Source organism: Rhinolophus ferrumequinum, chromosome 7, assembly GCF_004115265.2.
Source record: "Rhinolophus ferrumequinum isolate MPI-CBG mRhiFer1 chromosome 7, mRhiFer1_v1.p, whole genome shotgun sequence".
Lineage (NCBI taxonomy): Eukaryota > Metazoa > Chordata > Mammalia > Chiroptera > Rhinolophidae > Rhinolophus > Rhinolophus ferrumequinum.
The window spans coordinates 603,404-617,236 of NC_046290.1; the positions used below are offsets into that span (position 1 = coordinate 603,404).

General features: G+C 60.9%; 1 protein-coding gene across 9 annotated transcripts in view; it reads right to left on the reverse strand.

Moving 5' to 3' along the window:
- Positions 1 to 13,833, reverse strand: part of SLC12A7 (solute carrier family 12 member 7) — a 79,553-nt gene that overhangs the window by 20,973 nt on the left and 44,747 nt on the right. For 6 of the 9 annotated variants that reach the window (XM_033110338.1, XM_033110334.1, XM_033110336.1 and 3 more), the window contains exons 2-7: positions 8,682 to 8,779; positions 8,071 to 8,193; positions 4,850 to 4,996; positions 3,067 to 3,121; positions 1,398 to 1,528; positions 310 to 551 (exon numbers count right to left, since the gene is read on the reverse strand). In XM_033110338.1, the coding sequence (XP_032966229.1) occupies positions 310 to 551; positions 1,398 to 1,528; positions 3,067 to 3,121; positions 4,850 to 4,996; positions 8,071 to 8,193; positions 8,682 to 8,779 (796 nt within the window). The remainder of the gene's footprint in view (positions 1 to 309; positions 552 to 1,397; positions 1,529 to 3,066; positions 3,122 to 4,849; positions 4,997 to 8,070; positions 8,194 to 8,681; positions 8,780 to 13,833) is intronic. The other 3 variants (XM_033110335.1, XM_033110337.1, XM_033110339.1) reach the window with 1 other exon arrangement.

The following is a 13,833-nucleotide window of genomic DNA, read 5'->3' on the forward strand; positions in this document are numbered from 1 at the left end:
AGGCCACTCCCGGGAGGAGCCGGGTGCTGCCTGATGGTCCCCAGGGCCGCCGGCCACCCTGTGCGCCCAGGCTTTCACCAGACCTCTTGTGCAGTCCTTTCTTTGCAGATGGCTGGTGACAAGAGCCTCTGACTGCTCGCCCCCGAAGCCAGTGACAGAACATAAGACTCACTGGTGGCCCTACCACCCCCCAGCGCAGTGGCCACCGATGAAACCTGAAATACAAACTAGGAAACACTGTGCCCTTACAGTCCTGGCACCGGGAAGAGGGACAAAGCACAAGATCCCCACGACGGACCCAGGACTCACGGGATATCGGGCGGGTCGAAGGCGGTCTTGATGACGCCGGCGTAGATGGCGAGGATGGACAGCACCACACAAGCCAGGAACACCAGGGCCAGCTTGTTGACGTACTTGACGCCCACAAAGACCACCGTGGCCATGAGGGCCAGCGTGCACGTCCCATACACGCGCATGTTGTGCAGCATGGCCACCGCCTCACCGTCTGCCGAGGCCGCGTGGATGATGGCTGCGCCAGGGGAGATGTAGGTCTGCAGGGAGAGGCAGGTCAGGGCCGCCACCCACCCGGCCTGGAAGACGACCCCCTGGGGAGACGGGGTGCCAGACACGACCTCCTGAGGGGCCCTTCTCTGGGGGGCGTGGCGCTGAGCTCCTCCTTCCCGGAGGCCCCACACCACCAGAATGTGCCTGCAAGGGACCCTCGGGTGCACAAAACAGGGGCATCGAATGGCAAGGAACAAGGGCCCAATTCTGAGATGACACAGGACCCTTCACAGTGAGGCAGTGTTAGAACACAAGCACTCCCCACTTTCCTAACTTGAAAGAAAAGCAATGTTTTTCTGCTACCAGGGATGTAATGCCAGGCTGGAGAGCCCAGTGCCGGCCCAGCACAGCCCTCCCAGAACCACGCGGGCGGAAATGGAGCAGAGACACACGTGATGCTCGGTGCATCCTGCTAGGAGGATGGACCAAGGGACGGGTGACGTAGCTCTAAGACGCGGGCAGGACCAGGGATGGGGACCTGACAAACGGGCTTCGGGAGCACATCACCCTTGCCCATCAGGCACCCAGAGTACGGGAGGCACTGGTGTTTTTGGCAGCCGTGCCTGAGGTACCAGAGCAGGAGGAAAACCGAGACGAAGGAGTGACAGGACCAGCGGGTCCCAGAGAGCGTGACCTCTGAGGGGTCTGGCAAACCTTAAAACACACAAAAAATTGAGCGCAAGTACTTCACATTTCAGGGGGAACCTTCCTGCAGAAGGACCCAAAATGTTCTCCGTGTGACAAAGACAGATGAGAAGAAAAGCTTGACGGCAAGCGCTGCCCCCAGAGTTGGCGCCCGGGCGAGGGGAACCAGCCACCAACAGGGCACTTACCAGAAAAATCTCAATGGTCCCCAGAATGTACATGGCCCCTGCGAAGGTTGTGCCCAGATAGAAGCAGAGGCCCACGGCGCCCCCAAACTCCGGCCCCAGTGACCGCGAAATCATGTAGTACGAGCCGCCAGCTGCAGAAACCACCAAACAGGAAACAGCGGGTCAGGGCCGTGTACTGTGAATGCAGACCTCACAAGCAGACGGCCATCTCTGGGAGCTGTGACTGAAGAGGGTCGTGGTGAGCAACAGTCAGTAGCAGGGGGCAAGGAGCCAGAGACCTGCGCCCATAAGTCTGCACATCCTGTTGTCGGACCAACACCCAGCCTCTTAACTTCTCCACAAAAGGCCCGAGAACCCAGGCTGCCCGGCACCACTTCTGTATCAATCACCCTCACAGTGCCCTCGACTCCCACGCCCGTGTGTCTGTCCCTGGCTGTTCTGTCAGTCGGCTGGGTCCACACTGGGACACCAACCAGGAACCACTGTGAGTCTGGAATGTCTGCAACACATTTCAGGGAGAGCCCCCTTTCTGCAAACCAAAACACCAATCTGCTTCTGGAATCATCACACCCCTCCTGCAGCTGAGTTGCGGCCGCCTTCCAGCTGGGCCTGGAGGGGAGTAGGCGACCCACAGGGGGTCTCACTGTGCGGAAGTTCTGGGGGAGGGGCAGCTCTTCAAGAATTTGGGGCGCAAAACAAACTGAGCCTCAGTTACCTACTCACACAGGCTGCTCAAGCTGCAAGGGAGCCAGGAGGCTCCTTCCACTTCTGGGAATCCAGGTGGCAAATGAATTAGAGGCTCCCAGGGTACAAACTGGGCCACAGCACTGCCCTCCGACATTTCCTCCCCGGCTGAGCTCACCCCCTTCCCGTGGGGACTCCCCTCTTGCCCCCCAACCCCCCAAGCACCAGGCCGGTAACTACACTGCAAAAGGGAGGAAGACAAACATCCAGGATTTCAGGGCTCAAATTTCAAAGTGAAGCCCGGAGGGAGCACACCAGACGTCCCCAACCAGGCAGTCCCTTCCCCACCCCACCCCTTGGTCAGATGGCGTCAGAGGCAACAAATGCAGCCTGTGGTGCTTCAGTTGTTTGAAAAGAGATTGACGGTTTGTGGGAAATGAAACATCAGAATCTAAGGGATGTATCTGGTCATAAAATGCCAGTGCCTTGCCCAGACAGCAAAGGCGCAGGTTTGACAAGAAAAAGTCCTGGGGACGCTGACGTGGGTTCGCCCTGCGGGACCCTCAGGGGGACACAGGAAGAGGCCCCAAGACACGGGGGCACCAGCCCTCATGAGTCCACATGAGCTTCGCTGACCAAAGGTGGGGTCACTGCTGACAGCTTCCGGAAGGGCCTGGCCAGGCCAAGGACGTCCCTCTCCCGCCCACGTGCCCCTGACGACGTAGAGGTCTCTGTGACGTAGAGGTCTCTGTGCTCGGACACTGATGACAGACCCCACCCTACAGGTGGTAAAGGCACACCCACAGGGGCCTTTTGGAACAGGGCCCCATTTCCTGCCTCACCTGCCATCTTGGATGAAGGCACATGTCAAGGTCATCGTCAAAATGAAAGTGGAGCGCGTACCGAGTGCACAGCGGCGCTCAGCTCAGCTACTACCCCCTAAAGAAGTCGCATCTCAGATGACCCGGCTGCCAGCACCCCTTACCTGGGACCACGCCGTTGGTGGCAATCGCGCTCATCGAGATGGCGGTCAGCATCGTCTGTAAGACAGGTGACCCTTTAGAAGAGCCGCTCGGCAGCAAGGACAGCGCCCCCCCACCACACACACCCCCGGCGGCAAGGGCAGCGCTTCCTGGCTCCCGACCAGAAAGGGGCTGCTGAGTATTGGACACTCAGGACTGCAGCCCCCAACCCCGTGTTCTGTCCCTCTTAACCCCCAAAGCTGTGCTCCGACAGGGAGCCCAGAGATGTGACTGATAGCCCCATCCCACAGTGAAGGGCCCGCTTCTGCCTGGGTGCTACCCCCGTGGGGTGGTTACGGGGGACCCTACCTGGGTGCTACCCCCGTGGGTGGTTACGGGGGACCCTGCCTGGGTGCTACCTCCGTGGGGTGGTTACGGGGGACCCTGCATTGGTGCTGCCCCCGTGGGGTGTTTACGGGGGACCCTGCCTGGGTGCTACCCCCATGGGGTGGTTACGGGGGACCCTGCATTGGTGCTGCCCCCGTGGGGTGTTTACGGGGGACCCTGCCTGGGTGCTACCCCCGTGGGGTGGTTAAGGGGGACCCTGCCTGGGTGCTACCCCCGTGGGGTGTTTAAGGGGGACCCTGCCTGGGTGCTACCCCCATGGGGTGGTTACGGGGGACCCTGCATTGGTGCTGCCCCCGTGGGGTGTTTACGGGGGACCCTGCCTGGGTGCTACCCCCGTGGGGTGGTTAAGGGGGACCCTGCCTGGGTGCTACCCCCGTGGGGTGGTTAAGGGGGACCCTGCCTGGGTGCTACCCCCGTGGGGTGTTTAAGGGGGACCCTGCCTGGGTGCTACCCCCGTGGGGTGGTTACGGGGGACCCTGCCTGGGTGCCCACCCCCGTGGCAGACTGCCAGAGCCTGTGTAGGGCGGGCCTGCCCCAGCTCTCACCACTGCTCAGGAAGCAGCCACACCCGTGGCTTGGGGAGCAATCAGTCTACAACCAAAGGACCAGAAGCCACAGCCGGGAAAGCCAAGGCCCCAGTGACACCAGCGACCAGGTGCCGCCTGGACAAGACCCCGCCCCGTGTCTTGCTTTTTATCCTTTATTCGTGGCAATCACTGCGGACACTTCCCGACATCAAGGCACAGGAGAACACCATGAGGCGGTTTAGCTGACCCCACCACAGACCCGTGAAGGCCGCGGGCCAGGGTGCCGGGAAGCCCAGGGTGCAGGGGAAGTGGACCACCTGGGGCCCAGGGCACTCCCGCTCGTCTGCATGTTTGAATCCTTTCAGGTGACACATGGTGACAGAACCATTTGATCACACTCCTCATAACAAGAATAAAAGACAGTAGGAAAAGCAGGGCCGGGGAGAAGGGGATAAGGAACTAAACTAGATGTGACAAAACGGTGGACAGAAGAGCGTCTGTGTCCTTGACAGGGACACAGGCGCAGAGGCCAAGTGTAGGTCTGGGGCTCAACAAGTCACCTTCCTATACATGGGTCCTCCCTGAAAATGCCCAGGGGGTTCCAACTGGAAGAGGCCCTGGTCCGAGTGCAGGAGCGTGCAAGTGGCAACAGCGCCCACGGCAGCGCCCGGCTGCCCAGACGCCCCCAGCACTTCTGCACATCAGCGAGACGAGACGCCCCCCAGCCGCCGGGCTCACACTGGCTCCGGCAGGGGCTGCGCTGCCCTGGAACGCACGCGGAAACCAGGGCCCCCCAGAGCCCGCAGGGGTCCGCAGGACCGTCCCTGATGCCCAGGGCACAAACACCGCCAGGGCTGGCGGGCTCACTCACGCAGGTGCAGCACATGAACACGATGAGGAAGGACTCCAGCACGCCGGCCACACCCACGATCCACGTCAGGCGCAGGAAGAGGATCACGCCCAGGATGTTCTGCAGGCAGGGCAGGTAGACGCCGATGAAGGTGCCCATGCCCGGGCTCTGAGGGAGAGAAGGTCCAGGGAGGTCGGCTGCACTGGGCACCGCAGCCCCTCCCTGCAGCCCCACCTCCGCCCTCAGGCCCGGAGGACGAGGAAGGGAACCAGCTTCAGCTGCCTGGACCTAGAAAAATGGCTGAAGGGACACTACCCCCCAGAGTGACCTGAGGCTCCAGAACAGCAGAGCAGGACGCCAGCCATCCAGGAGCAGAGGGCCGTCCAGGAGGGGCCAGACCCACATTATCACCAGGGAGCAGAGGGAGCAGCCCGGCTGGGCCTTCGTCCTCTGAGGGGAACGGCGGGAAGGGGGGAAAGTTTGGGAAAGGGAGAAGAGGACCAGGTTCTGTGCAACACGACTGCAGCTCGGGGCTCTAGGAGCTCAGGACCTCATGGGCGTGTCCCTAAAGCCACAGAAAGCAGACACCAGGGCCAGGCACAACTCTGCCGTGTCCGGCCTGCGTGGATGGAGTGACCAGGGATGCCGGCGAGACTTCAGAGGACGTGTGTGAGCGCACAGGACAGCCCCTCCCCACAGTCCACAGCCAGACAGAAAAGGCAGACGTGCCACCTGGACACGGGGAACTGCAGGTGGGGAAGTGCCGGGGGCCCGGGCGGGAGCGTCCGCAGTGAGCCTGGGCAGACCAGCCCGAGGAAAGGCCCAGCGGTGCCACCCCACCCTGTCCATACCCTGGGACGACAGTCAGCATGACCACAGTCAGGAGGGACACTTGGGATTTGGGGACATCTGGCTATAAAGACAAGATGCTGCTTAATGAGGAAAACGTGTGAATTTAGGTAAAATTAAAAAAAAAAACCCGGGAAGCTTTGCTTTGACAATGTTTCCTGAATGACAACGCTGACCGAAAACAAGGGCCTCCTGTGGCAACTGAGAGGGGTGTAGCCCTGGGGCTCAGGGGACACAGCCCAGCCCCAGGGAGGCAGCCAAGGGCAGATGCACAAGGGAGAACAGACTGAACCCCATTAAAGGAAGGAGGTGGGTTTCTTGGGGTGACAACAGAGCACTCGAGTACAGAGGGACAGGGCCACGAGCTCTGACGGATCCTAGGACCCCAGGGACAATGACCTGAGTGCCGCCCAGTCCCTGAGAGGAGCCAGGGGCAGAGGGTCCAAAAGCCTGCACAGCTCAGAGCGCCAGTGCTGGGCTCCAGCCGCTGCTTTAACGCCTGCGCCCCAAGCGCCCTGGCACTCCGAGGCCAGTGTCCTCAGCCCCGGCCCTGCCCACCCACGGGACCCTGTGCTTTTGTGAAAAGAAAAGTGGGCCTGGCGCCTGACGCAGGAGGCGTACACGTGAACTGTATGAAAACGCGAATGCTACGCAGGTGACAACTATGCTGGGTGAGTGCAGCCGCTATTTGTTGCCTCGCGGAGCACACAAGGTCGCCCACAAAACAGCACAGAGGCTGAAGCTGACCGTCCAGTCACAGCAGCGCCCGGCTTCAGGCCCCACGTGGGCCGGGGGCCAGCTCTCTGTGCAGTGGCTGGCAGGCTCCTGAGTCTCCCGAAAGGGCACAGCGGGCATGCGACCTTAGTTCTCATAAAAGGCAGCTTTGAAGGACACAGCTGACCACTGAGGCCCAGGAGGCCGCAGGGACCAGGCCCTGCAGACGGCGCCTGGGGGAACCGACGCCCTATCTCTGGGGACGAGCGCCTGTGCCCAACTGGTCAGAGGGACAAAGAGGGGTGGCCCCTGCCCCCACACCCCAGGGGACTTCAACTCAGTCCTAAGTGGGGCAGCTGGATTCACCCCAACCAAAACCTGCCCACCTAGTGACACACGGCTGTGCTAAGGGTCACGGGGTGGCCGTCCCTCCTGGACTGAAACCCAGTGACGGTCTAGGTCCCCATCTGGCAGTGGGTCCGTGCCACGGGCCATGTAGATGCACTTAGGTTATATCTCAACAGAAACTACGAGGGGTTGGGGCTGCAATTCTGTCTGTGCCACGAGGCGGCTGTGACCTGCTGGGCTGCGCCATGTGGCCTGGCGGGAGCTGCAGTGGCAGGTGGGGGCCTGGGTGGGGCCAGGAGCTGAGGCCAAGCGTTGGTTCCAGAAGCACTGGGACCCAGGCAGGCTGGCAGCTCCCTGGGCCACAGGCTCCTGCAGACAGACAGATGGACAGCTGTCCACAGCAGAGCCAGACCAGAACCGACACGCATCCACAGCTGCGACCTCCCGCAGGGTGTCACCTGGGCCCAGTGTCTTCTGTCCCCCACCTCAGGGCGGGCCGTGGCTCCATGAAAACCCAGGGTGGTTACAAGCCCCTGACAAGCCAGGAAGGTCCTGGCAAGGGGACCGGGACAGTTGTGGTCCAGACACACCACCGCTGGAGGGGCCACTGCCCTCTGGCCGGGACGGTAGACGGGACTGGATGGCGAGGCCATGTCCCCGTTACGTCTCCATTACTTCAGAACACAGGGACCTTCGGGTGGCATTCTCAGAGCCAAGTTAGGGGAAATAAAGGGGGAAATCACCGTTTTAAGTCAAGAAAAGCCGATTTCCACCCTCGAGTGAGCCATTTGCAGAAGAGGTGATCAGAAGAGGAGACTTGGGAAAAGCCCATTTTTTCAAGGTTTCAGAGGAAGGAAGGCAGGAAGCGAGCGCGTCATGACCTCTGGAAGCTGAGGCCTACCCTGGGAGGTCTCCCTCGGTGGTTAAATGTTTTTTTTTAATTTTCAGTCTGTGTCTTTGATTTTTAAAGTAATACACATACTGCAAGACCATTTAAAAAGTCAAGGAAGTAAGACAAAACTAAGAATCACACATCGTTCTCCTATGAAGACACTGAATGTGACCTGGTCACTGTGCCTGCGTCCGAAGTTGCGAAGCACAGCTGGCAGGCTTGGCTGTTCTGTCCTGGACGGCCCGCCAGCCCCCTGGTGCTTTCCTAAGCCCGCTTACAAAACCCTCCCGGAAAACCTTTCCACACAAATCCTCACGGCAGCTCTGCTTATTTTTTAGGACAGAATCCTAGAAGTAAATGCCTAAGAAATAAAATTTCTGGGAAAGCGGTAAGAGACGAAGTGGCCTATGACTGAACAAAGGGCCGGGCCGTGGCGTACCTTGACCTCGCGCCGCCGGCTTTCCTCGGCTTCCTCGTGCTCCACCACGCCCTGGCTCAGGTTGGTGTAGTTGGCCAGCTTGTTGAGCAGGGAGGACACCATGGGGTTGCTGTCCATCTCCTCCTGTTCGGGACCAAGACATGGAATCACTCACCCCAATCCCGAACTGACACGCCCCCAAACCGACCAGACCAACCCCCCGGCACAACTCCTGCCGTGTGGACGCTCCAAAGAGCCCATCTACCTCCAGGGCCATCTGGAGCCCAGCTCTGTCCCGGTCCTGAAGCCTATAGATCCAGCCAGGCCCTGGTCACAGCCCGTCTGAAGTCAGGGGTCAAGGGCCAGAGGTCAGGCTCCAGGGCACACTGAGCGGGGCTACCCACCCAGCAAGGGGGACAGGGCTCCCCAAGGCGGCCCAGGATTCAGCCTGTCCGACGGGTTCCTACGGCACCTCATGGGGAGGGGTCGGCCAAGGGACCACGAGGGTCACCACCTGGTGCCCAGTCGGGCAGCCTGGCCCCAGTTCACCCTTAGACTAGGGGGTCTCAAGGCCACGGCCCACATTACAGCTACTTTGCGCCCTGCTATTTGCAGGAGAAAGTGGACATTACCTCAAAGAGCGCCATGCTCCTCCCTTCAAAGAAACTCTCTCTCTCCGTCTCACCATTGTCAATGATGGGGCTGCTTTCTCTCGAGTGCCCATCTCCTGCTAGGGAAACAGTTCAGGTCAGTTTTAGGAGCTGAAAGGAGATGGGGGCAAGAGGGAACCAGGGGGACGGCAGCCTTAGGGAGGACCTCCCGGTGACAGACAGACACCCTCAGCTGAGCCAAGTGCAGGACACCGGGGAGAGGCCAGCGCCTGTGGCCTGAGGACGGAGTGGGCGCTGGTGAGGACTCTGGGCTCCGAGAGCCACGTGTGGCCAGTCTTCCTTCTCGGAGAACAGACACACAGGAAACCTGCACACATCAGACTCTGCCTAGGACCACGGCCAGTGAGGTCCCAGGTTGTGGCCCCCTGCCCTGCACTCGGGGCGCTGCCTGGCCAGGCGCCCTGGGTGTCCCTCCTCAGCTCAGGTTCTGAGGGGCCTGGGGCTGACGTCCACCAGAGGCACGACAGGCCAGAGCCTGGATGACTCCCCACCAATACAGCACGAAGAGCCCTGGAGCCACTTGGCAGCCATGGTGAGCGTGAGACATCTCTGCGTGATGGGACAGAGACGCAGCTCCAGGGACCACCCACCCCTGGACCCTCTGACAAGACCACGAGTCTCCTGTCCACCCACATGGGACCAGACCTGTTCACCCCCGGGGTGGCCCGGGCAGCTTAGCTGTCCCACAGCCATCTGGAAGAGTGACTCCGGCCCCAGCACACCCATTGGAGCTGTCACTGGGTCATGGAGAAAGCACAGGCCTGTCACACCAGCTTTTGCCAGCCGGGTCCCAGGACTCATGCAGCCTCTGGAGGGAACTCCCCACGTGGGTGTCTGATCACGCCGCCCAACTCAGGGGGCCCTGCCAACTGAGGGACACGACAGGGCCTCGGGCTGCCAGTGGTCAAGAGCTGCTGGGTTCACAGCCAGGCCCCCTGACCTCAGTTTTCCCACATGGAAGATGGGACTCACAGGAGACTGATTAACTTGGTGATGCCTTTGGAACGTCACTTAGGAAACCTTGGCGGGGCTGCGCTGAGAGTGCAGGGTCTCACACAGGAGAGGGGCTAAGCAGCACCCCAGGACCCTGGCCCGGACCCCAGCAAGTCTGTCTGCATCCAGCCCAGCGGCCTCCCTGGGAGGCCCAGCACCCCTACAGTGGGGATCACAGAGAGCCAGGACGGGCCAGTCCTGGGGTGCACTGCCGGGGCGGGGAGCAGGCCCCACTCAGCAGGCACGGGCTTCGGGCACACACCACGATGTGCCTCCTCCCACAATTAACCAGACGTTTTCAGACCCAACAGGCCGCATGTTTTACAGGGAGGAACCTGCTCAATAACCACGTGGCTCATCACTGGGAACCTGGTTGTGAACTAGGGTTCACCACGCAATAAAACCCTGCGTTTACTTTAAAGACGGGCTGTGTTTGCCTTGAAGCATGACCCCTGGGTACTGGTGACAAACAGGAAACAGCATCACACAACAGGACGGCAGCCTCTGAAAGGGCAGCTCCAAGGTGAAGTGGGGCTCCCTGCCGGGCTCCCTACTGGGGGGCCGGGGGCTCAGGTAAGACGGATCCCGTGCAGTCTCCTGCTCAGGAGCTTCAAGTCCCAATGCCTGCCTCTCGGGGCCCACAGACCCTCCAACGCCTCACCTGAACGCCTAGGGACACACAGCCTAACAGGAAGTCCACTGACTGCTGGCCTGCGACTGTCAGTGACGTGCAGATACCCGAGTCAGCAAGGACCACACAGACACTGCGTTAGCTCTGCTGTGACAGCACCCGAATCCTGACGGGTCTCAGTGGCCTCGCCTGAGGTAGGTCCCCGAGCCGTTCAGAGCACAGATCCTGCAATGGGGTGTCATGGAATCCACACATACGACACGGCCCTCAGGTGACACCTGGGACCCCCACCTCCATGGCTACTCTGTCAGGATGGCCTGACCCCGGCCACCAGGTCACTGCAGCCAGGTCAGGAGGACCACGCAGGGCTCAGCCTGACCAGCCTGCGAGCTTGCTCCCAAATCCTGAAACACAGGCCCCAACACGTGCTCTGAATTCAAAACAGAGAGAAAGCCATTGGCGTCACTCTAATGGCAACCCGTACGTGCTACTGAGCCCAGAACCCTCTGGCACCCCCACCGCATAGATCAGGGATGCCAACGCCACCACCGCAGAAGCTGCCAGCAGGGACATGCAGAGCAAGCATGCCATGGGGCCTGCAGGCTGGGGCCACCGGCCCTGCCTGCACCCCCATCTGTCCCTTACCCGAGCACCCCCAACACTTTGCCCACCTGTGTCATGACCACCAATGGGCCTCGTGGGAGCCGCGGTTGTGGCAGGGAAAGGCCCAGGCTCTGACCACCGGGCATCCTGTTATGGCCCAACCCCCCACCAGGAGGCTCTCGAGTGAGGGGGCCAGGAAGAGGCTTGGACACGCTGTCCTCTGTCCCCAGGGAGCCCCAACCAGGCTGAGCATGGACTTAGGGGGGAGCCACCTGCTTGTGCAGGTCCTGTCAGGGTGGCGTTCTGACAGAAGCCCTAGGAGCCAGGGGTCCCTGACCCTGCCAGTGCTCAGGGAGGGGGTGTCCACCAGTGTGTCCCCCGAGGAGGCTCTAGGTTATGTCCCTGTCCCCTAACAAGGGAAAGGAATGAGGGAGACAGAGGAGCAGGGCCCCTCCAGGGCCGCCCTGAGGGCACAGCAGCCACCCTGCGCCCGCTCCGCTGACCTGGCCCGACACCCTCAGCTCCACAGCCTCCCGGCTCCTCCCCTGGAGGGGCCCAGGCCTCAGCAACCACAGCTGCAGCCGCCGCCCCGCCCCACGCTCTGCGCCACTCTGTCCGCCTAAGGACTTCCAGGCCCCAGGCCCTGCTGCCAGCTAGTCACTGAGCAGGAGCAGGGACACGCAAGTCACCACTGGGCTGGTCGCCACAACGACCACTTTGGCCGAGAACCGCCAGCGGACACAGGGCCCGGGGCGAAAGCTGGAGCAAACGGCACAGCCGGCCCCCATCTCCCATGAGGCGCTCCAGCCGACACGCCCGCCACCCCTGCCACCCACGGACCTCACCAGGGGTCAAGGCTAACATCGGGGTCGGGGGGCGGACCCCAGAGCACAACACTGACTGCTGGGTTCCTGAGTCTGATCGTGAGGGAGCTTGAAACAAACCCAAACAGGGACCACCCACAGGACCTCCGGCCCTGCCCATGAAGGCCGGTGCCACGGAGGCCGAAGAAGGGCCGAGGAAAGTTCCAGATGGAACGACACATGGGGATGGGTGATGGAATGCAGCTTTAGATAAGGGACATTGTTGGGCTGACTGGGGAATGTGAACAGTGAACAAGACCTTCAGTGGGTGAGGATTCTGACTTGGGCGACGACACCAGAGATTATGGGAAACACACCCCTTCTTCTCAACGGTTCAGGAGAAAAGTGAGTGAAAGGGAGAGAAAGAAGCCAACGTGGCAAAACCGTAACATTCAGGCAAATCGGGCCAACGGCACATGGAAATTCTTTGTGTTCTTGCAACTTTCTGAAGTCTAAAGTTACACCAAAATAAAGTTAAAAGAGAAAATACAAACATTCTCAAATAAAAAAAGAAATAATGGTAAAGCTCCTTGCCCTAAACCGCAGCGGCCCCGCAGAGGAGCCGGGTCAAGGCCGGCCTCCCTCCCTCCCTCCCTCATTTTCTCCTTCCCTCCCTCCCTCTTTCCTTCCGGAGTTTTAAGCAGATTCCTACCCAGGCTCCCTGTTCTGGAAACAGCATGTTACTTTGGTGATAACCATCACGGGTGCTGACAGAGCAGCAGATCCCGACTGTGTTTCTGGAGGAAATGGAAGGTGAAGAGGGCTCTCTCTAGACCCGCCTCTGTCTGGAGGACACTCAGGCCACCCAAGGCGGCCGACAGCCCTGAGAGACAGGGAGGGAGGGGTCGAAACCCGGTTCGGTTTCTCCCTCCGATGAGGCAGCCTGGTTGCTGGTTGCGCGACCTTGGACAAAGTCGGGCTCCTGGGTCTCATGTTTCTTGTCGCTGGAGAGCCTTGCCACACAGCTCCGGGGGCAGCTCCCCACGTCCTAGGGCCTGATCCTTTTGCACACATGGGGGCCTCAGAGAGCAGAGCCAGCTTCAGACCCCCTCCTGTTCCCCAGGCACAACCCTACCAGGGCCATCGCAGCTCTAAGGGCAGGGACCCTACTCTGACCAAGGCCCACGCAGGCTTCACGGCCACTCACCTGGGCTTGCGCCCCTGTCGTCACTCCGCTCATTCATGATGACAAAGACCCAGCACAAGCCTGAGCAGAGGGAACCCTGGGGCGCAGGTACTGCAGGGGGCAGGCAGAAGGCGGCCTCACCAGGCCCCACTGTGTCCTCTTGGGCGGGTGCCCCAGTGGTGCCCTTGCTGCAGGGCGGTGGCCTGTGCAGGGCCGTGCGAGGAGGGCGGGCCCCACAGCTGGATCAGGTGTCCTGGCCAAGCCAGCCCCAGGGCAGGACCCACATCTGCTGTCCCCAAGCAGACGTGCACGTGGCACAGACGCCCGCCACCGTTCATCTAAGGGACAGCTGGTGTCCACCAGTCAAATGTTTCATCAATTATGGCCCAGAGGTCACAGGATTAACCCCACACCGTCCCCCAACCACACTGCCTCCTCCTGTCCCCAAGGAACCCACTTCTGACTCTCCACACCTGCGGACTGAAGGCGCACAGCTCACCTCACATTTACAGGAATAATTTTACAATCTGTTGGTTTGACAATCTGGATGTAACCACCTGTTGTTTACCACACAGAAAAACAACACGATGACGTGGAAGGTCGCAGTGCACGCCAATCCCATGACCCTTCCGACGCATCTTGGGGGGCTGCAGAGCTCGTGTCACAGCCACAGCTGTGCCCACTGGATGCAGAGGGGGTGGGGAAGCACCGTCACAGGCCCAACCTCAAGGATTCCGATTCCGTAAGGTGACACGTGGGGCGGGGGGGGGTTACAAACACAGAGCCCGTCCCAGGAAGACTCCCCGAAACCGCCCTCCCTTCCTCCTCCCTCTGTGGCTTGGTGTGGGCTCCTCTCGTCACTGAGAAAACACATCCTGAGCCAATAAAATCTGAACC